Here is a 22,272-nt window from a genome sequence, read left to right as displayed (position 1 = left end):
GGAGGAAGTAGCATGGAGGACTCAGATCCAGGCCATTGGAGATGGTCCCACCCACAACAGAGAGACACAGAGTGAGAAGCCATTTGTGGCTTGGTCATTCTAGCTAGTTGTCTGAGTGTGGGCAAGTGACTAAGTTCTGTGCCTGGCTTTTCTCAAGCAAGAAATGATGAACATGATAGTAATACCTACCCTTTGGTATTGTTAGGAGGATTAAATTGGTTAATGAATGTAAAATGCTTATTACTCACCGGGAATAACAGAGAAGTAAGTGTATATTTTACAGCCAAATATTTGTACCTTCTAAGTCCGTATGTTGGTTGAAAAATGCTCTTCATTTCCTTGAGGAGGCCCCCTGTCCCAGTGAATTTTTGGTCTGAGCATTTGAGAACACTTATCTAAGAAGGGCAGGGCAAATCTTTTCTATAACCAGAGTAACCAAACAGAGGGGCTCCGGTCTGAAAACATTCTCTGATAAAGGACATTTGACCACCACCAAAACCGAAACCAAAACAATACAAAAACAGAAAGAAAAAACAAACCCCAAAGTAAACTGGTAGGAAGCTCCTGGGTGAAATTACTGAGTGAAACTAAAGCCTCTCATTTAAAAAATGTATATTTATGGGGATATTGGCCACCTCTGGAGGAAGAAGGAGGCGGGCTTGGGGATGAGGACATGGAGGGTTGCCCCGGGTGCTGATACCAGCTTCACAAGTGTTCATTTGATTATTATACCTCATCATTTATTTATACACTGCATATATTTTGTATGTATCACATACAACATAAAAAAATTTAAATATATGTATTCACTTGCTTTCACAGTATTCATAGCAAATGAGTGTCTGAAGCATAGGACCAGAGCTGGCAGCTTGTACCGCTTCTGTTTTGCATAAGATATTTTACCCAGCCCACTCAGCTCTATAAAGTTGTTTTGTATTGCGCCACTTGCTCCATCTTATCCTGAAGTCTTGCATATTTAAAAAAAAAAATGTTGGTTCTGATCATGCCTGCGGGGTGTGGCAGGGAGGATCACTGTTGGATCAATAGAGCTGTGTCCAGGTCCAGTGCACACACCAGCCCCTTCACATCTGATCTGCATCCTGGGTTTTGAAAACCCAGGTGCTAATTCCCATGGTAACCATTACTTCCCCCACCCCGCCTGTAATCCCCAGGGAGCCTTTGCACAGGCCAGCCCTACTGACCCCTCTGCCCCAGCTGGGCATGGCTGCTCTTCTCCCCTACAGGCCCCACTTCTACTGAGTGGTGGTGGTTGTACACCCACAGGTCTGTAAGGAAATGGGCTCTGCACCTGCAGTCAGGATGGTCAGCCCAGCCTGGGGTAGAGAGGGGCCTAGAGGGGCCCTTCCTCACCAACTGGGTGAGCCCTCGGCACCCTCAAGGGCAGGGGAGCACCAGCTACCTCATGGAGAGGACTGGCCTCCTGCCCCTGGCCAGCCTGGCCTGGCGATGGCTTCACTGGGTACTGTGACAGCACAGTGCAGATGCCAAGTCTGTCCTGGAGGCATCTGGAAGGGACAGGGTAGCTACCTGTTCCAGAGATGGGGTGCATGTAGGCCTTGGGGAAGAAGGTCCAGGTTAGGGATTGAGCTCTGAAATCTGAGGATTCCACCTCTCTCTCCTGCCATGTGCTTTGCAGGCTGTCAGGGGCTCCTTCTCGCGGGGGGGGGGGGGGTGGGGGTGGGGGGGGGGGCTGGTGCCCAGAGAGACTCCAAAGTGCACCTGGGGAGGGCAGCCCCACTCTCCTTTAATTCCTTCGTGCCATGAGGAAGAAACGGCTCAAACAAGGGACCCAGACAGAACAAGAAATTAGCTCTCAGAATGACACACTGACAGCTGAACCTTGAAGATAGGAGGGGGTCCCACTCCAGGCCGAGGGACTGTCCAGTGCCAAGAACATATGTGGGAGAGCAGAGGGGCGTCTGGGCGGCTGGAGAGCAGGGGTCCTTGCAGGGCCGAGACAGATCGTCCAAAGGATGAGTCAGGGTGCCCTCATGCACATGAGAAGGCTCTCCAGTGGCTTGGCCCTGATATCCCTGCCCTTGGCCAGTGCCCACATCCTTCATAGCAGCTCCCTGGCCACCACCCTGTCGCCTCGCTGCCTTTCTCAACCAATACCTGTGCCCTGTAACTGGGACAGAATAGGAAGGCTGCTGAATGGGGGCTTCCCCTCACTCACCCTGCCGGCATTCCCCCTTGCGTCTGGGAGGAAGGTCCTGGGCTTTGCTGCAGGTTCCCTCCTGCCTTGGGAAGCCTGGCACCCTTTGCCTTGAGGAATTCTCTTCTCTCCTGCGGGCCTCCTGCCCACCCTCTCAAGCCTCTTCCATCTTCTACCCCCCTCTTGCTTCCCTGCGCTCAGCCAAGCCCCTCTCCAGAATGGTCTCCCCTCTAACATCCTACCATCAGGCTTCCACGACCATCCTGCTGGAAGGGCAGGCCACTTTGGCCAGGTATGTCCACAGCATGTTCCACCACCAAGTAGCATCTCACACAAAGGCCCCCTCTTCCTTCTGGAAATCTTTTCTTCCCTTGAGCTCCAGGTTCTTTTCTCCTGGATTTCCTCTTTCCTTCTGGGCGGCTGTCTCCGTGGCTCCCTGTCCCCTACTAGCCTGTAAATGTGGCTGATCCCCGAGGCCCTGTCCTGACCCTGTTGCCTCTCACTGTGGCAGACATGCATAGCCAATAGCTTATAGGGAACATCTATTTTGGGGGGAACATACATTTTTGATATTTATTTATTTATTTGAGAGAGATAAATATTTCAAAAACAAGCACTGGGAGGAGCAGAAGAAGAGGGATAAACTGACTGCCTCTGAGCACGGAGTCTGACTCAGAGCTCCATCACAAGACTATGAAATCATGAGGAGCCTAAACCAAGAGTTGGATGCTTAACTGACTAAGCTACCTAGGTGCCCCCAACAATACCTGTATTATTAACAGGCTTGAAAAGCTCTTCCAAGCTTTCCTGGGTGAATCTTGCTTTGCATTCAATGGCCTCACCTCTCAACAGGTTTAGCTGGCACAACCAGACGTCCAGCCAGACCTGTCCTAGGCACCAGGCCACAAAACTGCTCAGTTCTTCCCCCTAACCCCAGAACTTCTATCCCAGGCCTGTCCCTTCTCCCATCTTCTCCTTCCTGGTGAAGGGCACCACCGTTGCCCTGGAGGGCAAGATCCACATCTGTTAGTTTGGCTACGAAGCTCAGCTGGGGCCCGCATCACCTCTGTGAGCAGCCTGCTGACTCTGTCTAGCCGGACCGCCCAGGTTTCAGTTAGCAGACAGCATTGCCTTTGCAGCACCCCTTCTCCTGTGGGGAACCCCTGCCCCGCCCCTTCCAGACAACACCAATTCCTCTTTCACATCCTGACTTGCCAGTTCAGTGGCCCCAATCAGCCATTTACCCTGTCTGTGCCTGGGCTTCCCTGGTCCTCAAAGTGAGAGTAAGACTAGTTCCTGCCTTGTGGGGTGGTTGTCTGCACTTAGTGCAGTGCCTGGCACACAGCGCTCCGGAGATGTGGTCTGTTTCCTTGGTAGGTGCCAGCCTCCTGAACCCCGCACCTGCCCTGTGCCCCCTGGCTTTCCTGCTTTTACATGGTCCAGTTTCAGGGTCCTACCATTTCCTTTTCCAGCTGTTTTCTCCCTAATTGGCTGGAAGTCCCCCTCACGGCCCCCACCCCCAAAGGCAGGGACCAGTTGTAATTCCTGATGTATTCCAAGTATCTACCGTATAGTACTTGACCCATGAAGGAGAGGTGCTCATCAAGGGTTAACCGTTTGGTTGGCTGAATTAACTAAATGAATAAACCATCTATTAACAATAGTTAAGAACACCTGTGCACTGTTGCCATGTGCCTCTGGGCTGGGCAGCTTCTTGGATGACTGTGCAAGTTCATTGAACCTCTCAGCTTCTCATCTATAAAATGGGATGCTAGCACCCACCTTTTAATTAGATAACCTATACAGAGGACTCAGCACAGGGCTCAGTAAATATTAGCTCCTCTCAGTGGTGGTAGTTGCAGCTGTGGTTGGCTGAGCACGCAAATTTAGAAGGACAAAAATGAGAGCAAAAAGCAGCATGGAAAATGAAGGATGACATTAGTGTCATAGGACACCCCAAGATATCTCTTCTAACCGACAGTAATGAAACATCCAAGAACAGAGCATGTGTAGGGTTTGCAGTGTTTGGGGAAGGCTGTTCCAAAAAATAGCTTGTTAATTAAAAAAAAGAAAAGAAAAATGTCTTCCCAATATAAATAAAAGGCCTCAAGAGAGCGGCTGTTGAAATCAATTTCCTTAACCAAGTCCCTTTTATCTAAAATCTGGGTTTCTTTCTTTGTTTCTGTCTTTTAACAAATGTGGCTTTGGGTTTGTTGTTTTTACCTTTTCTGAGTTTGTGATTGACTTTGTTGCTGCACGTGGAGCGACATAATAGACAGTGACAAACAAGGAGGGAGCATGTCTTGTAAAGGAAGAAAAGCTCCCCAAGATAGACTGCCTAGAGTGTTCAGGTTAGTTCTGGCTGTGAAGCTAGGGGTGGCAGGGGAGGCAGGGCTCTCCTGAGGTCCTTACTCCTTATGCCCGGGTGGTGCTCTGCTGGATGACACCCAGGGACTTGATTCAGCCAGTCCGGGTGGGGCCTGGGTGCACTCTGGTAATCACCACAGGGATCTGAAGCCTTCGGTTTGCAGAACATCACCAAGAGAGCCTCATCTAGGTTTTAGGGGCTCCAAGGGAGGAGGGTCTAGGCAGGAACTGGCTCCATTTCTGGCTGTAAGCCCATGTGGACATTTTGTGCTGAGAGAGCAGGTTTTGGCTCAGCCCATAGCTCTGGACCAGGCATCCACCTCTTTCCAGGAGCCCAGAAACACATACTGAAGCCATCAGTCCATAGGACTGTGATCCCATTTGATCAAAGCACAGGGCAAGGGACCACATGGAGAAAGGCCACTCCTGGCACCTTGTTACCTTTAAGCCTTAATGGGGTCATCTATTTATCACATGTTTCTGTTGCATTTGTTTCCAGCAAGCGTGAAGCCAATGGGCTACTACCTGGCTAGAGCTCTTAGCCTGTGGCCATCTCCACACCGAGGACTTGATTGGAGAGGGAAAGCCACCCAAGGATTTAGACAGCTCCACTGCTAATGATGATGATTTTGGCCAGTCTGATTCAAATATCCAAGTGTTAGGTTGTCTGCTTCTCAAGGAAAAAGGCTCTTCTCAACTCTGCATCTTCTAGAGGACCCGATCCAATGCTGACAGCACAGTACCCACTCAGATGAGTGGTGGCTGCCTGCATCTGTCCGAGGGTCAGCCCGGGCAGATGCCCCTGCCCCATGCCCTCCAAGCCCACTGGCTGGGCTTCTCTGCCGCCCTGGGATGTCCTTTCCCCTCCCTGCTGTGCTCTGTCCAGGAGGTGGTGCAGGAAAAGTATTCGGTCTGACACCCGTGGGGTGGTTTTGAGACTGCTCTCAGGAAAAACTGTCCCCATGTGACAGTGTGATGGGTGGTGGTGGGGACAGAGGAGGCTTCCCAAAGCTGCAGTGCCCTGGCTTCACCGAGATCAGAAGCAGGGCGCCAGGGGCAAGGAAGCATTACGGTGCCGAAGGAGGGAGCGCTCGAACTCGGGTGGTGGCTCCTTGTGTTCGGTTCTGTCCCACTGTGATCCGGGGCCCCTGACCCTGGCCCTGGCCGGCCACACACACAAGTGGAAGAACTAAGTCATGCCCTTGCTCTTTCTCCAAATCCAGCAGGAGGCAGGAGGCCAGGGGGCGGGGCCAGGGCCGGTGGGCGGGGCCAGGGCCAGGGGGCGGGGCGGCCGGTCTGAGCGCGTGCCCTGCTGCCTGGGCACCTGCCGTGCGCTCGGGGTCTCCCGCTCCTCGCACTTGCCGCTGTCGGAGGTAGCAGGAGGCCCGGCGTGCTTGAAAAGCGGGAGCCCGCGGTGCGTGAGGAGGAGGAGACCTGGGTGGGGACCCCAGCTGCGGCACGTGTGCCTTCGGGGGCAGCTTGAACAAAGATCCTTCCCAAGTTGGGAAGGGCGGGCAGGGCCCGGGGTGGATGCCGTCTCGGAAATGGACAGGGTTGCAGGTAGCACGAGAATCTGGGCGGGCGGGAGTCGATACTAGAACATCAACAGGTTTCCCAGAATGCAGTTTGGCCTGCCCGCAGGTGCCGGCTCCCTATTATGTGGGGAGAGGAGCGCGCCCACCCCAGGCCCAGTCTCTGCCTTGGCGGTGCTTGGTTGTGCCGGGAGCGCTGCACCGCCGACGGCCTAGCGTCTGGGCGTCCTGTCGGGGCCTTGGGCCCAGTGAGTGTTGCATGGGTAGCCTGGAGTTTGAAATACATCTCAGCTTTTAAAATCCTTTCTTTGTGAAAATAGGGATGCCTGGGTGGCTCAGTGGTGAAGTGTGTGCCCTTGGCTCAGGTCATGATCTCAGGGTCCTGGGATCCAGCCCCCTATTGGGCTCCCTACTCAGCCGGGAGTCGGCCTCTCCCTCTGCGCGCCCCACCGCCCACTCATGCTCTCTCTCTCTCTCCCTCTTGCTCACTCTCTCAAATAAATAAAATCTTTAAAAAAAAAAAAAAACCAAGAAAATACAAGTTTATTTTACCAACGGTGCCTTTGGTCAGTGAGGAAGGGTGCCTGACACATTCAACTTCTTTCCAGAACAGTTCTGGGTAGTTGTGCAACTCTAAATTTAATCCAAAGCCTACATTTCCAGGGGTGAGTGTGCTGTAGGAAGCCGTCTGTGGACAAATGAGGATAATAGTTTGAGCGAATTAGCAAGTCTGGAGAGGAGGGCCCATCAGCAGAATGACAAATTTAGGATCTTTAAAGACATCTGGTCAGCGATGCCGGAGCTCATGATTGACTGAGTGATTAATAATGGAAACCCCTTAGTTCAGTGTTTCTGCTATCCCTCGCCCACTTCCCCAGCCAGGGCGGGCTGTCTGCTCCAGCCTGCCAGAGACGTTTCCAGCTGAACAATGGAGCCATTGAGGCCCCTAGTCCTCCACCTCTGTGAGCTTAAGGTTTCAGTTGTCTTCTTATCCAACTTATCTGTGTGTTTCCTATTTGACAAGTCATGCAGAGAGCTCCTGATTCCCTTTCACGTCTGATGCAATTCCATTCGGTGTCATCAATGCTGCATTCCAAGAGCCTCCGGCCAGCCGGAGCCTCACATCTCAGGGTCACGTGGATTTAGGGCTCCTGGCTCACTGTCCAGAGCTGCCCGCAGACACAGACAGCAGTGGAGCACATTGAAGGCCTTAGGTTGGCCATTGTCTCCCTTGCTCTCTAAAGCTTGTTGCCCCCATGTGTCGGGATCCATCCCTAACTCTGTGGTGGATTTCTCTGCAGGCTAAAGCAGCTGGACAAGCACAGCCAGGCCACGGCCCAGCAGCTGGTACAGCTTCTCAACAAGCAGAACCAGCTTCTGCTGGAGAGACAGAGTCTGTCAGAAGAGGTGGGGCGTCTGAGATCCCAGGTACTGTGTAAACCTAATGCAGGGGTGGGGATCTTCAGGGCCAGCTCACCTACCAGGGAACCCAGCAGGGGTCTGCATATGGGTCTTATTCTTGTTCCTTTTTTCAGAGCTGTATCTTCGCAGGTGAAACCCCCAAGTGATCACGTGGCTCAGCTAGTAAGCTGGCAGGGGGATCCTGAAGATAGTGCTGGGCACTGTGGGGGACATGGGTTGTGTGGGCCACCAGCCTGCTGTCTTTAGGGAGCTAAAGTTTGTGTGCAAGAACAACCCATGATCGAACAGGCCACGCTAAGTGCTGAGCTGTGTGTGGGCACGGTTCCCTTGTGGCACAGCCAGTGGAAAGATGCGGAGGGCTGTAGTGGTGAGCAGGCTTTCTGCAGGAGGCAGACTCAGAACTGCCACTCGGGATGTGTATGGTTTGAATTGGTTGAGGAAAGAGGTGCTGCCAGTTGGGGGAGCCACTGTGAGTGGAATGCAGAGGTCTTGTCTGAAGTCAGCTGTGGGATGACTGAGCTGTCCTTCCGAGTGCTTGTGGAAGGTCTGGCAGCACTGCACGGACTCTTGTTACCCTTGAACGAGCCTGCAAGATGGATTATTGTCTCCACTTTGCAGGTAGGGAAACTGAGGCACAAACAGCCTGTACAGCTAGCAAGTAAGGACACTACCAGTGGCACCTAAGTCTGATGCAACAGCCCAGGCCTTCACCATTGAGGTTCTATCTGGGGCTGCCAGAAGGGGTAATGGAGGAAAGAGAATATCTAGGGGAGTCTGGAGTGTGCAATGAGACTTCTTTCCCCAAAGTTACTTCTCTTCCTGTCAGAGAAGCTGTACTTTGTGCCCCATCAAGCAGTTGTCAGGATAATGGGATGGTCCAGGGCCTGGCCATGGTCTCCGCTTTGGATTAGGATGGCACCCAGATGCCTTGTGAGCACCTGGGGATGCCACACAGCGAGTGCTTGGAATGATTAATGGGAAAAATGCCTCTCGAAATGAAAAGGATGGGAAACTGTCTCTCATTCTTTCAAATGTGCCAAACGGATACTGGGGAGCTGCTGTCCTCTGAGTGAATTTTCATATTCAGTGAACCAAATCCCCCGCCATATACTACTCATTTTTCCACGTATAGTAAGAGGATGCTCCCAGAGCCAGTCCTGAATTAAGGCCTGGGGTTGGGGACCCACCTATACTCTGCGCCCTGGTGATACTCATGCCACGCAGCACAGTCGTCCGGCAGGCTTGTAAATGGGCAATTTTGAGGAACACGGATTCCGGGAATCACACAGGCCAGGAATCTGCATTTTAACAAGCTGGTTGGATAATTCTGAGGGACATGGAGGTTTGAGAACCTCTGAAATATTTGGAGGCAGAAAGAGTGGAGCATGATTCCAGACTGTTCCGCTGTTGTGAGGCTCAGAATAAGTCAACTGAAGTCTAACCCCAAGGGATACTGGAATTGTCATGAGTATAGCCCTCAGGTGCTGCGCAGAATCACTTGTACACGGTAGGCCCAGGAAATGTCAGGGCTTTCCCTTGCCTCTCCCCGCCCAAGACCTGAGGAGGCCCAGCAGAAGCGCAAGAAGGCAGAGGCCTCTGGGGCCAGCAGCACTGTGCCCACTGCTCCCCTGCTCTTCTCCAACGCCCTCAAGCCCCTCCCACGGCCCCTGTGGGGCCGACGCGGCCACACTCTAAATGCCTGGGCAGGTCCTACAGGAGGCCCTGGTGGTGCCCGCCAAGGATTGGGGGCCACCGGCTCTCTAGGCAGGTGACTGGGCTCCTGTCACACGTGGTGGAGAGACAGAGGCTCATAGCGTGAGCAAATCCTTTGGCTTTAGGAGCCAAGAACCACTTCAGAATGACTTGTGGGTAGTCTTCTGTACGGGCTCCGAGCACATGGCAGTTTCCTGTCCATTCTGGACCAGATCATTATCATGTAGGGTTTCCCTTTTAACTCCCCATCTGCCTACCTTACAATCACTCAGATCTTAACATGGACCATCAATGCTTAGAAACCTCTTCCAGGGCTTTAAAAACTTGATAATTGCCAAATGGATTGCGAAATTTTCATAAAATGCATTAAAAAAAAAAAAACCCAAACCTCAAAAAATCCTTAGAAAAATGAGCAGGTCTTTCTTCTTTTGCCTGAAGCAACAGAGATGATTTGACCATCCTGAGTTATCTGATATCAGCCCATCTGGCTCATCTCTAAAGGGATCTTTCAGATTCAAATAGTACATTTGGAGTTATTTTAATATGAACACGACAAAAGAAATTTCATAGAGGGACTGTTGGCTTTCAGTAGCAAATACTACTGTTCAAAGGAGAGGCAGGGATCCAGTTTTGCAAGTTCTCTGCTGAATATCTAAACCGCAGCCCTGCTCTTTCTACCCAAGTGTGGTGTTACACCTGCTTTGGCCATGGAATACCCTGAAACTGTGACTTTAGCTTCCAGCCCCTGAAGTGAACAAGGCCACTCTGCGCCCTCAGCAGGGATATCAGAGGACACTGCCTGCTGCAAGCTCCCAAGTGATCAACTGTGCTCCCTGTTTTCCTGGAGGGACACTGGTTCATCTCTGCCTAGGGATGGCTTCCGTTTTCTCAGCCTGGGTGGATTAGGCATAATGACTTAATTGTGTATGTCAAACTATATGTCTCTCTGCCCACCCACCACCCAACAGAAAGTGGAGATTTCCTGGCCTGAGCAGCTGCTCTGCGGCTGAGTCCCATGCCTCTGGTTTGCTCCTGTGTCCTGAGCCCTGGGCCCTGGAGCAGATGACAGGCCTCGGGTTGGCTTGTGGTCTCTGACAGGAAGCAGCTATGTCTATTCAGAAGGCTTATTATTCTAAATGGTTTCTGCTTAAATTCTGAAAGGCACACAACAGCATGTCTGGCAGAGGGAGATGGTCATCGTTGTAACTGGGCCACAGTGACATTTTTAACCATGAGGATTCCCGGCTTGGCCTCACATTGCTCTCGTGCAGGGGGCCAGTCAGGTGCATGGTGCAGGGTGCCCACCACTCATCAGGGCTTCTTATCTGACTTATTATTTGTGTGACTGGAAACTGGCCTTGTCACTCTCCTGCCTCATGCTGCAGACAGGTGACTTCCAGAAAATGGCTTTTAAAACGTCCTCTAATGGCTCTGCTGGTCACTGTGGAGAAACAGAAGAGCCTGAAGACACCCACCCAGGCTGACTGCAAACACAGCCCCCCAGGCTGTCCCCGGGCACAGCAGGCAGCTCTGTCACAGGCGGGGCTGGGCACTTGCCCTGTCACCTCTTCTTGGGGGGACAGAGAGACTCTGGCCATGGTGGCATGGGGCTGGTGTCCGAGGCGACAGGGGAATGCAGGCAGCGCCTGGCAGCTGGCAGCAGGGGCGCTGTTCTGAACGACCCAGCACCCTGGGGCTCTAACATCTGGCCAGGAAGGGAGGTGCCAGCTGCTTAGGAAATCAGCCTTTTCTTGGGGAGAAAAGCATCTGAGAGATGGGAAGGAACAGAAATTGGCCATTTCGAGGATGGCTTTATACAGCTGAGACTTTGCCTGTGTACTGCTACTCACTGGGCAATGACTTGGGGTTCAGCAGATTGGCATTTGGTGATAGCCGCCTTCTCCACAGGCCTGGGGCTCTGTGGTCAGTGCTCCGTCTGGGGAGGGGCTCCCTTTCCTCCCTGAGGAGGAAACATTTCTACAGGCAGGAAGCAGCTCCAGAGGCTGACTTATCAGTGATGAATCAGTTGGCCCTGTGACTTTTGAGCATTCTTGGCAGTGAATGGACTTTCTAATTTGATTCAAACTCCTGCGTGGATCCAGCAGCCATATGTGATTATATTCAAAATCATGGACATTATCTCATTACTCTGAAGGGCCCGTGCAAGAGAGCCCAAATGAGCACAAGAAATGGGCACAGAGGAGCAGGGAAGTCAGGACCCATTTGTGACCTGAAGCTTCAGAAATGCCAACTCACGTGAGGGCCACCAGGCAGGGGTCCTGCTGAGGAGAGGGCGCCAGCAGCTCCTCCAGGGTGGGCCCTGGAGGTGTACACAGGTTTGCAGGGGTCCTTCCTGTGCCCTGGGGGCCTCGCCCGGCTCCCGTGGGCGCTTCCACAAAGTTAGCTACCTGCAGGACAGATGGTGCTTGAATAGAACAGCAAATACACTGAATAAAATAAATTAGAAAGCCTCCTCCTGAACCAAGATTTTTTGGAAAGAATTCTAAATAGATGAAAACAAACAATTTGATTTCAACCAAATTGTTGTTTTTTTGTTTTTATCCTGATTTTCACCCGAATTGTCAGTCTCAAAAATAAACACTGATACATTCCCAGAAAATATTTTTCAAATAAAAACTGACTCTGTTAAAGTTTGCCCTGATTCTTTCAAAACTGTGTACAAGACACTGTCAACCAAAGTGACTTGCATATTTTTTTAAATACACTTGAACATATGCAGCTAAAATGTCATTAACTCCCTGCTGCCTGAATGTTTTTAAAGAGTGACACGAGACCTCTGGTGCTGTGTTTCTAACATAAGGGTCTCATGACCCTCAGACTAACTTCCCTGAGCAACTCAAATAGCATAGTTTAACTTTTTTTTTTTCCTCTTCATGGAAGGCCCTGTGTGTAATTAATATTGAAAAGCACATACGGCTCTATTGAAGCCACACTTGCTCTCCCGTTAACAGTTCACTTTGTCCAAGAGTGAATAATTTCAGAATGAGACTCATGGAAGAAAAATAAATGGGATTTTCTGTTGCTTCAGATACATACTTGCTGCACTTATTGCTTCCTGAGTCAGACATTACATTTTGCAATATAAATTCACAATCAAGATTTTAAAGGGAGCTAAATATTTTAATCCAATTAGACAAGTGAACAAAACACTGAATATTGCATGGAGTGTAGAGAAGTGGTTCTTGCCTTTAAAAGACTGTGATTCCGTCACATTACAACCCCAAATGTCAGTGTTGTCTTTATTCTTAACGCTTTCAAACATGAGGCAGCCAGAGGCTCCTCTCTCTGCTGTTGGTGACACTGTCTGTCCTTTGGGAATTCTTAAAAAATCTATTTACCATGGAAACATGGTCCCTATAAAACGCAGACACCTGCCCATGTGCAGAGAAAGTTCGCAGGACTCGAGGGATTCCAGAAAGCTGGAAGACTACACAGCCGCATGGCACGAGGTGTAGGACTCTTGTGTCTGCAGAGCTCTGGGGAGGAGCGGCGCCCTGGCACTCCGACCCGGGCCCTGGGCGCACAGGCCTCCCGCCTCCCGCGGGGCTGAGGGTCCCCGGTCCAGCCGCAGCTTCTGTTTTCCAGAAAGCCGAGGAATCATTGGCCTGCCTTCGTTCTGCAAGGCTTTCCTGCCTCTACCTTTCCCTTCTCTGGCTTCTATGGCCCCTTCCCTCTTGGGGAGCCCAGAGGCAGGGAGCCAGGCCCATGGTCCCCGTGGTCTAGGGCACCCGGGGCCCTGACCTCTGCCCGTGCAGACCTGTGGTCGTCAGAGGCGGGGCCGGGCAGCCCGAGGGGAGAAAGGACTGGGTGTGCCAACAGCTGGATTCCAGGAAGGTCAGCGAGCGTGTGGGTCACTCCCCTGGGCACAAGGCAGGCCTCTGCTGACTCAGGGGCACCCGCCGTGTGCCTTGCGGCATCTGTCACGTCTCGGTCCCCCCTACAGGCCACATTCCGCGAAGTCTGCAGAGGACTGGTGAGGAGAGCTTCCTCCAGAGCCAGTCGGTGACCACTCAGTCCATGAGGCCCGTGTATGCAGCTGCCCTTCGGGCTCTGGCCTTCCAGATCACCCTTGGTGGCTTGTGTGCTCTTTCGCATGAAAGAGCCAGGATTTGGAGGTCGCACTGCCGGGGTTCAGATCTCCGCTCTGTACCACTCTTGGCAAATTGTGTAGCTTTCCTATCACTCAGGTCCTGGTCAAAATTGAACCCCAAACCCAAAGAAAAACCCTTAAAACTAAAACAAAACCCCAAAACAACAACAACAGAAACACAAAAAAAAAACAAACCCTTAAAACTAGAGCCAGCCTCCCTCAAGAGGGACCCCCGCATGACCCTGCCTCCAGCACAGGTGACCATGAGGCCAGCCCTGTTGGCGCCGAGATCATGGGCGTCAAGGGGCCATTGCATCAGTCATTTGACGTCCTTTCCCAACAGGCAGGACAAATGAGGCCTAGAGATGAGGTGAGCAGAACTGGAAAGTGAATGGCAGGGAGGTGAACTTCTTGACAACGTGGTGTTAGTACCCCGGGGCGTCCACCTGTGTGTCTCTCGGAGCAGCCAGCTCTGGCTCCCCGACAGTCGGTTCTGGTGGCTTCCCCGGCTCGGCTCCCTCGGGACAAGCTTCAGAAGCCCCAGCAGAGGTGGGGGCGGGACTCTGGTCTCTGGTTAGAAATAGAGGCTTTCTGGCCAGAGGCACAGGAGCAGGGCCATTTTTGGACCTGGCCACACAGAGACAGGAAATGTGCAGATGAGCAAGGTGGTGGGGGTCCCGGCTCTGGGGGGACCAGTGCGTGGGGGTCCGCAGAGAGGAGCCGCGGGGGGTGGGGGGGGCAGAGAAGGCTCTGCGGCCCCCACAGTGGGTCACCTGGGGAGCAGTTCGCAGCACCCGGAGACTCCGTTTTAAAACTCCGAATTCAAGTCAAACCCCAGGAAGAAACACAGAAGTGAGGGTTTGTGGAGAGAAGGCTGTTAGGGGTCGAGCGGCGGGCGCTAGGAGGGCGCCCTTCTGGCGTGGGGGGCCTCTCGGACGAGCCGCCGCCCCGGGCCCGGGCAAGCTCGTCCCGAAGCTCCGGCGACACGAGACACCCAGCCGCGGCGCGGCGTGGCGGGGAGGGACCGGGCCCCGACGTCTCCGCGGCCGCAGGACGGCCCGGCATCGGCCCAAGCCGAGGGGCAGGCGGGCGGGGGGCGCAGGCTGGGGCTGCGGGGCTCGCACCTGCACGCCCGGCCCGGGGAGGCGGCAGCGGCCGGGCCCCCAGCGGACAGGCCCCACGCACCCCGCCGAGGCCCGCCCTCACGCTCGGGGTGCAGTCTGTGGGACGCCTCTTTGGACCTCACCTCCGCTCTGTGCGCGGCCCGGGTCGGGGGGGTGGGGAGCTTCTGCCTGGGGTCCGGTCACATCCTGCTCATGCCTGACCCGTTTCTGCGTCTCCGCGGACTCCGCACGCGCATCCGCTGGTTGTCCCGCTCGGCGCGGTGGCTGCGCGCCTGACCTCTGGTGGCCTCCTCCTCACAGATCCCGGCACCAGGGAGAAGCGGGAGAAGCCTGCCCGGGATGTCAACATTACCTTTTTGCATTTTTCAAAAGAGGCAACAGACTGTTTTCCCTATTTCTCTTGCGTGAATTCTGATCTCTCCCTCACTGTCCCGTGTTGGAAATCCTCAAGTAATCGTGGCTTAGCCTGGGTTCCCAGGAGGCCCCGGCCCCCCTGCCAGTTCTAGCTCAGGAAATCTGCATTGGGGTGTGTGCAAAGGCCCATGCATCTTTCTGGAAGATGGTTGCCAGCCAGCCAGAGGGGACTGCGCACCATCTTAGGACCTCCCGCTGGTCGAGGGCAAGGACTGTGCCTTATTCATCTTCCCATGCGGTACAGGATAGGTAGACAGTAGGGGCCTTGTGTGGAGTGCAGCTGTTTGCAGTGGTTTCTGGCACCGCTTCTGGCCGTGGCTTAAGCTAACCTGAGCAGCCACGTGGGCCAGGGCAGACAATGGTATTCTCAACTCCACTGATCTGTCACTCCTTCAACCCAGTTTTCACCACCTAGTCTTGAAACATTTATTCTTGTTTATTTTTCTATTTTTATTTTTTAAAAGAATTTATTTATTTGAGAGAGATAGTGTGCACAAGCCGGGAGAGGGGCAGAGAGGGAGAAGCGACTCCCCCTGAGCAGAGAGCCTGATGTGGGGCTCGATCCCAAGACCTGAGATGGTGACCAGTCGAAGGTAAATGGTTCGGCTCCTGAGAGCCCCCCAGGCGCCCCAGATTTATTCCTGTTTAAAATGAAGAGGCCAGATACACAAAATTCCCTCTTCCAGCATGCAGGAGGTTGTTTCCATGTGAAAAAAAAAAAAAAAAGCCTTTATAGATGTTATAATAAAGTGACTCTAAAAATTTGGGAGGTTTTAGCTCGTTTTGATTTCACTAGGAATTTCTGAGAGACACACGGCCTACATCCTGTTTTTGTTCTAGCTTCAGCAGCTGTAATCCATAAACACACCCTGGCATAGATCGAGGTCTCCTTCCCAGGACAGGGAAGTGGTGGCTCGCCAGCCTTGCCCTGTCACTGGACTGCCCTTCCTCAAGAGGCAGACACACGTCTGGAGTCCAGGTGGTTTTTAGATTTAAAGCCTTTAAACAAAATAGTTCACTTCACCCTTCTATCTGACAAGGCCTTTGATCCATGGTTGGGGGGAGCGCAAGCTTTTCCTGCGTCTGCTTACATACACTCTCTGCATTTTTAGCAAGAGTTGTTTTTCTCTGTAAACATAGAAGGGGTACCTTTCAACCAGCAGAAGACAAATCACAGGGAAGAACAGGATCTATTTAAATTCACTTTTTATTTTCATTTTTTTTTTTTTTTCCAGTTACCCAGCATGCGACAATCTGATTGCTGACCTGGACGAAACAGAGTGAAAGAAATGGTTTACAAAGAGATATTTACATTCATCTGATTTGTTCGTGAGATGCCACAACGCACCACGACCTTGCCAGCGGCCAGAGCCTTGGAGGGCAGCGGGCTGCTGGGTCCGCCGCGCCCTGTCCACTGCCTGGAGACACCTGTGAGCCGGGTGGGCTGCAGGTCAGCTCTGGTGCCAGACAAGGAGCCCTCCTGCAGGATGTTTCCAGAAATGGCTTGAAGTGATTATGTTTTTAGATATGCTCATTTGTAATGCTGTTACACATATGGATTTCAATAAATGAACTTTTTAAAGACCTGAATTGTAATGTTTCCTTTTTACCTTGTAGTGATGAACGAAACACACCAAAAAGGCACATATTTTAACTAGGCCAAAGGGTACGAAGGACCAGACTTTCTTCCTGCCATTCACGTTTCCTTCCCTCTTCAGGAGCTAGGGATCATCCTCCCACTGCTTATGCTTTGAATCAACATCTCGGAAGTCTCCCATTATTTATCATCCTGCTACTCTTTGCACAGTCAGGAGGCATCAGGAAGCACTCTGTATCCTGTCCACTGTTCACAACGAAAACAGACAAAGTGTCTTTGGCTTGGTGGTCGGGTCTCTTCTCCAATGTGCAGTATCTGAGAGAAGCCTACAAATGTACTTCGTGGAATTACAAAATTGACTTCGAGGTCTAGCAGGTATCTGTACACAGATCATTAGTTTAAGAGAGTATTTCTACTACACACACAGTTAAGCCCTCAGATGCTTAAAAGTAATAGAAACGGGCACTGAAAGTGTCGTGTTGTCTCTGAGAAGGACAGTGAAGCAGTAAAGGCAAGGCTGCAGGCGGAGGCCCGGACCTCAGGCAGGTCTCCTGGCTAGCCTCCCCCCCCACCCCCCCGCCCTCCCCGGGGCCCCCCTCCCTGGGCCCCCTGTGGCCTCTCGGGAAGGGCCGAGATTAGGCTGGGATGATACACACGCAAAGACCTGTTCTTAAGTCTCTGGAGCATGGAAAAGGTTCCAGCCTGAGAGAGCAGAACTTCTATCTGGATTCAGTGTTTGATTTGCTCTAACGTGCTAGACATCGAGGTTGTCACGGAAGAGCGGTTAGTCGTCCCTAATTCTGTTTTAGGACTACAGTAAATAAATCACACGATATTCTACAAATAGCACCCTTAAAGAATTATAGAGGTCACTTTATGTTAGCCTCCTGGATCTGTCCATCCCGGTGGTTGTGCGGTAAGAGCACACGGAAGAATGCCCTCAGAGTCGGCGTGCGACATACGCATGTGTGCCTGCCTGACTTTGGTCCCAAAGCCAATTAGTCACATGAGCAAAGCCAAGTCTGTACAAGAGTAGGTTTATGAGGTAAAATCAGAAAAAGGCCCCATCCAAAACAAGTCTAGATGATCAGGCTGTAGGCCAGCCGCCCTACCCACCTCTCACCCACGACTAAGTTTGTTCATTTGCCAACACACACTCTGAGGAAGAAGTTTGCGGAGCCACATGGGTAACGTCCTCAGGAAGACTCAACTACCGAGGAGCGACACTCCTGAAGCGTCCTGGGCCCGAGCCGCCTGGTGGGAAGTTAGAAGGAGACCTTCTTCCTGCCCCAGAACTGTCGCGGAGCGGTCGGCACCTCCCCGTCAGAAGTGGGGCCCCTCGTCCGCGCTGGCACAACCGCACTACTGCCATCTTAGTGAAGGAGGAGCACAGCCATCCTGTGTGCGACCTGGGCTATGAGAGACGGACGTCATTCTCCTGCACACTTTATATGGGGGGGGGGGGGGCGTTAATACCAGCTGGAGCTATTAAGAATCTTTTTTTTTTCCAGAAAAGAATAATATTCCATTTTCTGAGACTACAGAAGCACGTCCAACAACAATAAACAGAGAAGTAGCAGATTGACATAGTGCTTTATTTAAGCCGTCTGTACGAAGGAAAATAATGTGCATCCCTATCATATACGTGTAAAAATACTAAGGATGTACAGTGTACAAAAACAGTTTCTTGTAGTTATTTCACATCCTTGTGGGTCATATGCTTAAGGAAATGAACAGTTTTAGTATGACCGACAATAATAGTAATACAGGTTTTCTTGGGTTCATAGTTGCGTCTGCTTAAAATCCTTAACCAGATGACTAGATCTTGCGCGGATCTAATGAAAGAACTAGCAAGGTCAAGAAATGTCACAAACTATAAAGCTACAGGGAGGTAATTCAATTACCAATTTAGAGGTTTTCTTTTTATTTAAATAAATACTTTACATTTCATGCTTGCCTGTAACGCACTACCAGGAGCAAGATAAGGAGATTCTACTGTAGACAGTACGAACAGTAGCAGCAAAGTGTGTACGTTGAGGTGTAATACAGAGACCCTGCAGTTAGTAGGGCGGCCCTCCCTCCTGCCCTCGAGCAGAAGCGAGGGGCCCCTGCAAGAACAGTCAGCTGGAAGAAGCCGGAACCAGGACCGGGCGCTGCAAACAATACTGGACTGACGCGACGGAGTGAGTGTAGAAAGCAAAGCTGTGAGCAGCCTGCCAGCGACCCAAGCGGACACGGCCCCCCGCCCCCATGGCGGCGCGGAGGCGGGAGGGCAGGCGCCAGGGGAGTCGGGCGGGGCGGCGCGGGACCTCCACGCACGCGCGCAGGGCACGCACACGCACGTACTCGTGTGGTGTGCGTACGCACGCATTCTCACGCACGCGTCAGCTTTCCCGCCCCCGCCCCCCCCCCCCCCCCCCCGGGGGCGAGCGCGAGGCGGAGGCTGCCTGGAAGCCACGGAGACGCCCGCGGCCCGAGGGAGCGAGCCCGGCTCGCGGCCCGGCCAGCGGTCACCCGTCCTCAGGAGGCCGCCTTGGCCAAGGTCACGGAAGTCCCCTGAGGGGGGGGGCAGCTACGGAAGTGCTTGGTGTACGGGGTCGCCTCCCCCTCGAAGGGCCCAGAAGGTCCGCGGCTCCGCAGGACCGGGCGCCTCAGCCGCCCGCTCGGCCTCGCACCCGCGCCCCTCGGCCCTGACGCTGCGAGACGACTTGCAGGACACACCTTCTAGGCTACTCTCTGGTCCAGGTGAGACAGTCAACAGAATTCCAAGGGGGAAGAAGTGAAGCTACATGTGTAAGTAAGAATGAACTACCATTTCCTGTAACTTCCTACTCCATGCTAAGGATGAACTTCACTCAGGTAGGAAGATGAAAAATTAGGATCAACCTATGTCTGAATATGTCTTAGCTGCCTTAGTAAAATGCCCTTTGACCCCCGTCAGTCCCAGTGGCCTGCCCACCGCCAGCAGTGGTGTCTCGTCTACAGATCCACACTCCAGCGTCCGAGGCTAAGACATCTGCATGTGAATGGGATTCATCCTCCTCAGAAAGTCACTTGCTCCTCTGACAACAGTGATCCCACGTCACGGTCACGCTGCCGTCCTCCACGGGGAGCTGTCAGATCGGGTGACCACATCCTTCTCCAGGATCGCAGCCACGGCCCCGGCCCCTGGACTTCATAGGCTGCTTTGGAAAATGTCAGCTCCTAGCACCAAAGGGTTTAATCTGAAGATCATCATTAATGAAGGAGAAAGATGAGGTTTGCATACATGTCCCCTTTCAGTGAGAAATGTTGGAATCTGGGGACATGAGTATATACAGAAAAAGAAAAGTTGGAGGTGTTCTTTTTGTGTGTTGTTTTGTTTTCTCCCTGATGGCTTAATTCAGTGATAAATGTACCATGATCGGAATAAACACACCAGGTTCTTATCCCTTACTGCCTACTCTGAATACTCGAGATGTGTGCATTTTGCCAAGTACGGTGCATTTGTCACGGTCACGCAGATTCTGTTTCCTTCACGGCCCCATGTCACCAGGCCGTCAGAGCATTTCCATCTCAAACGAGCAACAGCAACATCCTTCCATCCTTCCATCTCCTTAACCCCTCAGCACGGAGACCTGGGGATTTTCTCACTTTGAGCACCAAGGGGTTCAGTGCCAGCATCTCTTCTCCCAGAGCCCAATTCTAACCAATATGTACAATTTCAGAGCCTCATCAGATTTTGTTACAAAGGAGAAAAAGTGCATGATTCTCATTGGCGTGTACATTCCTTGCACATGGGTCAAAATAAACTGCAGTGAGTCTAGTTCATGTAAGTTGGAGCTGCATTTGCTAACATGACACACAATTTTTCTTCACTAAGAAATAAATACTACTGCAATATAAACAAAATCATAAAAGGACATTCAAAGGTTTAACATCCGAGAAAAAGCTAATCCACGAAGAACTGAAAGTCAAAACTTAAAACAAATAAGGCAAACACCTGTTTACCTTGGTGTACGAATTTTGGTGAAAAGCAGGATCATTATACCTGTCTACATTCTTCAGCCATCAGAGGTGATAAATATCAAGAAGGGAAAAAGGTTTCCAAGCACGGGGTGGGGGTTGGGGGGGGAATGCTCTCTGGTGCAAATCGTGTCATAGAGCCTGTAAGCGACCTTGCCTCTGCTGTGCATATGCCTCCTTCCCTGGAAGAACAGTGTTCATCTTGCCAACGACCGCCCGTGAAATCTGGATGTCCAGGTGGAATAGCGGGCTTCCTCAGCAGTGTCCAACAGGGACTACGTGTGTATCTATCGCTCTAGCTCAACAGTTGTTCGGTCCTTCTCTCAGATGCTTCCCTATGGATTCCGGCCAGGTCTGGGTGCGAGATCCCCATGGTACGCACTGATCTCCTGTGCCTTCCTAAAATTCTGCATATGCACATCACCACCCTGCCACAATTGTTTGTTCTGAATTATAAACTAAATCTTCTTAGTCTAATTAGTTTTTGATTTATCTTCTAGAAAGTTAAAAAATGTACCTAGAATCAGTGTATCTCATTTAGCCTTCACTGTTAGGGAAAAACAAAAACTAAAAGATCGAAAGATGACAACTGGTGCACAAATGAACAATGGTGGGCTCATGACTTCCAAAGATTGTAAAATTACCTCTTAAAGTTGCTAGAATAGTAAGACAGTAGCAGCAGCAGCATGAGACCGTAGACGGAGATACAATTTCATGCAAAAACAAACAAGTGTGTTTGCGTACATGTGTGTTCTTGTGGGGGTGAGAGTGGGCTGGGGTGTCTGGAGGCGCTCCTGCTTTGTAAGAGCTACGACTGCTGTGATGTCCAGGAATCGTCTTCAGGAAGAAATCTGGGATGACAGTGAAGGAGGAGAACGAGGGCCTTACTCCCGGCCGCTGGCGGAGTAGGAGAACTGAGGGAAGTGCGGCCGCCGCTCGTTGTCCACGCAGTCCATACCGTCCTCGTCATCTGCGGGCAGAGAGGGGCCACTTAACGTCATGGTTACTCTTTGCAATGGTATCACTGGTCTATGTGGTTCTAACTTCTAGCACAATGAACATCAACAACGGCAAGTTCCTACAAACTCATGGCTCTTAACACGGAGGAATTAAACTAACTCCCCAAACGATCTCCCTTTTAAGCACACCATCTGTGAAGAAATACCACCATCACATCGTCTCCTTCAAGCCATGAACATCTTAAGATTCAAGACACTATAAGGAACTACTATTGAAGAAAACCAGATTTTTAAAAATAAGATGGAGCGAACAATCTTCAGTAACCTTCAATTTCATGAAACTACACGTCAACATTTACAGAAGCCAGTCAGTCCTAAGGCACCAGAAGTATCCGTCTGGCATCTGGTCCCAACACCTTCAAATGTGTGGTTTATTTATTGTTTTTTTGGGGGGGGGGGTGCTTTAGGTGTGACTGTGAAATCAAGCTTTGTATGCATCCTTGATCTGACACTGTTGACATTATTTACTCTCCATCTCACATCTGCCTTTGGTCACCATTCCCAGGTTCCCTAAGATGCAACATAATTTTTTTTTAAGATTTTATTTATTTATGTGAGAGGTAGAGAGAGGGGGGAGAAAAGTGCGTGCACACAAGCAGGGGAAGGGCAGAGGGAGAAGTAGACTCCCTGCTGAGCAGGGAGCCTGACACGGGACCAGGACTTGCTCCCAGGACCTTGATATCATGACCTGAGCCAAAGGTAGACACTTCACTGCCTGAGCTACCCAGGTGTCCTGTAAGATGCAACTTTAAACCAGAGTGAAGAGAGTAAGACAAAGAGGGTGAGATGTCA

General features: G+C 51.7%; 2 protein-coding genes across 20 annotated transcripts in view; one reads left to right on the top strand and one right to left on the bottom strand.

The window, feature by feature from the left end:
* Window positions 1-16,443, top strand: part of SDCCAG8 (SHH signaling and ciliogenesis regulator SDCCAG8) — a 236,079-nt gene extending 219,636 nt beyond the window's left edge. For 8 of the 12 annotated variants that reach the window (XM_077901440.1, XM_077901443.1, XM_077901445.1 and 5 more), the window contains 2 exons: window positions 7,377-7,503; window positions 16,095-16,443. In XM_077901440.1, the coding sequence (XP_077757566.1) occupies window positions 7,377-7,503; window positions 16,095-16,124 (157 nt within the window). In that variant the 3' untranslated portion in view covers window positions 16,125-16,443. Of the gene's footprint in view, window positions 1-7,376; window positions 7,504-15,699; window positions 15,839-16,094 lie in introns of those variants that run through there. The other 4 variants (XR_013381776.1, XR_013381777.1, XR_013381779.1 and 1 more) reach the window with 4 other exon arrangements.
* Window positions 16,444-18,030: 1,587 nt separating this feature from the next.
* The window catches only part of AKT3 (AKT serine/threonine kinase 3), a 308,906-nt gene continuing 304,664 nt past the window's right edge, over window positions 18,031-22,272 (bottom strand). For all 8 annotated transcript variants that reach the window (XM_077901455.1, XM_077901451.1, XM_077901457.1 and 5 more), the window contains one exon: window positions 18,031-21,431. In XM_077901455.1, the coding sequence (XP_077757581.1) occupies window positions 21,346-21,431 (86 nt within the window). In that variant the 3' untranslated portion in view covers window positions 18,031-21,345. The remainder of the gene's footprint in view (window positions 21,432-22,272) is intronic.

The sequence above is a fragment of the Canis aureus genome, chromosome 6 (genome assembly GCF_053574225.1).
Source record: "Canis aureus isolate CA01 chromosome 6, VMU_Caureus_v.1.0, whole genome shotgun sequence".
Classification (NCBI taxonomy): Eukaryota; Metazoa; Chordata; class Mammalia; order Carnivora; family Canidae; genus Canis; species Canis aureus.
This window is presented reverse-complemented; position numbering and strand designations above follow the sequence as displayed.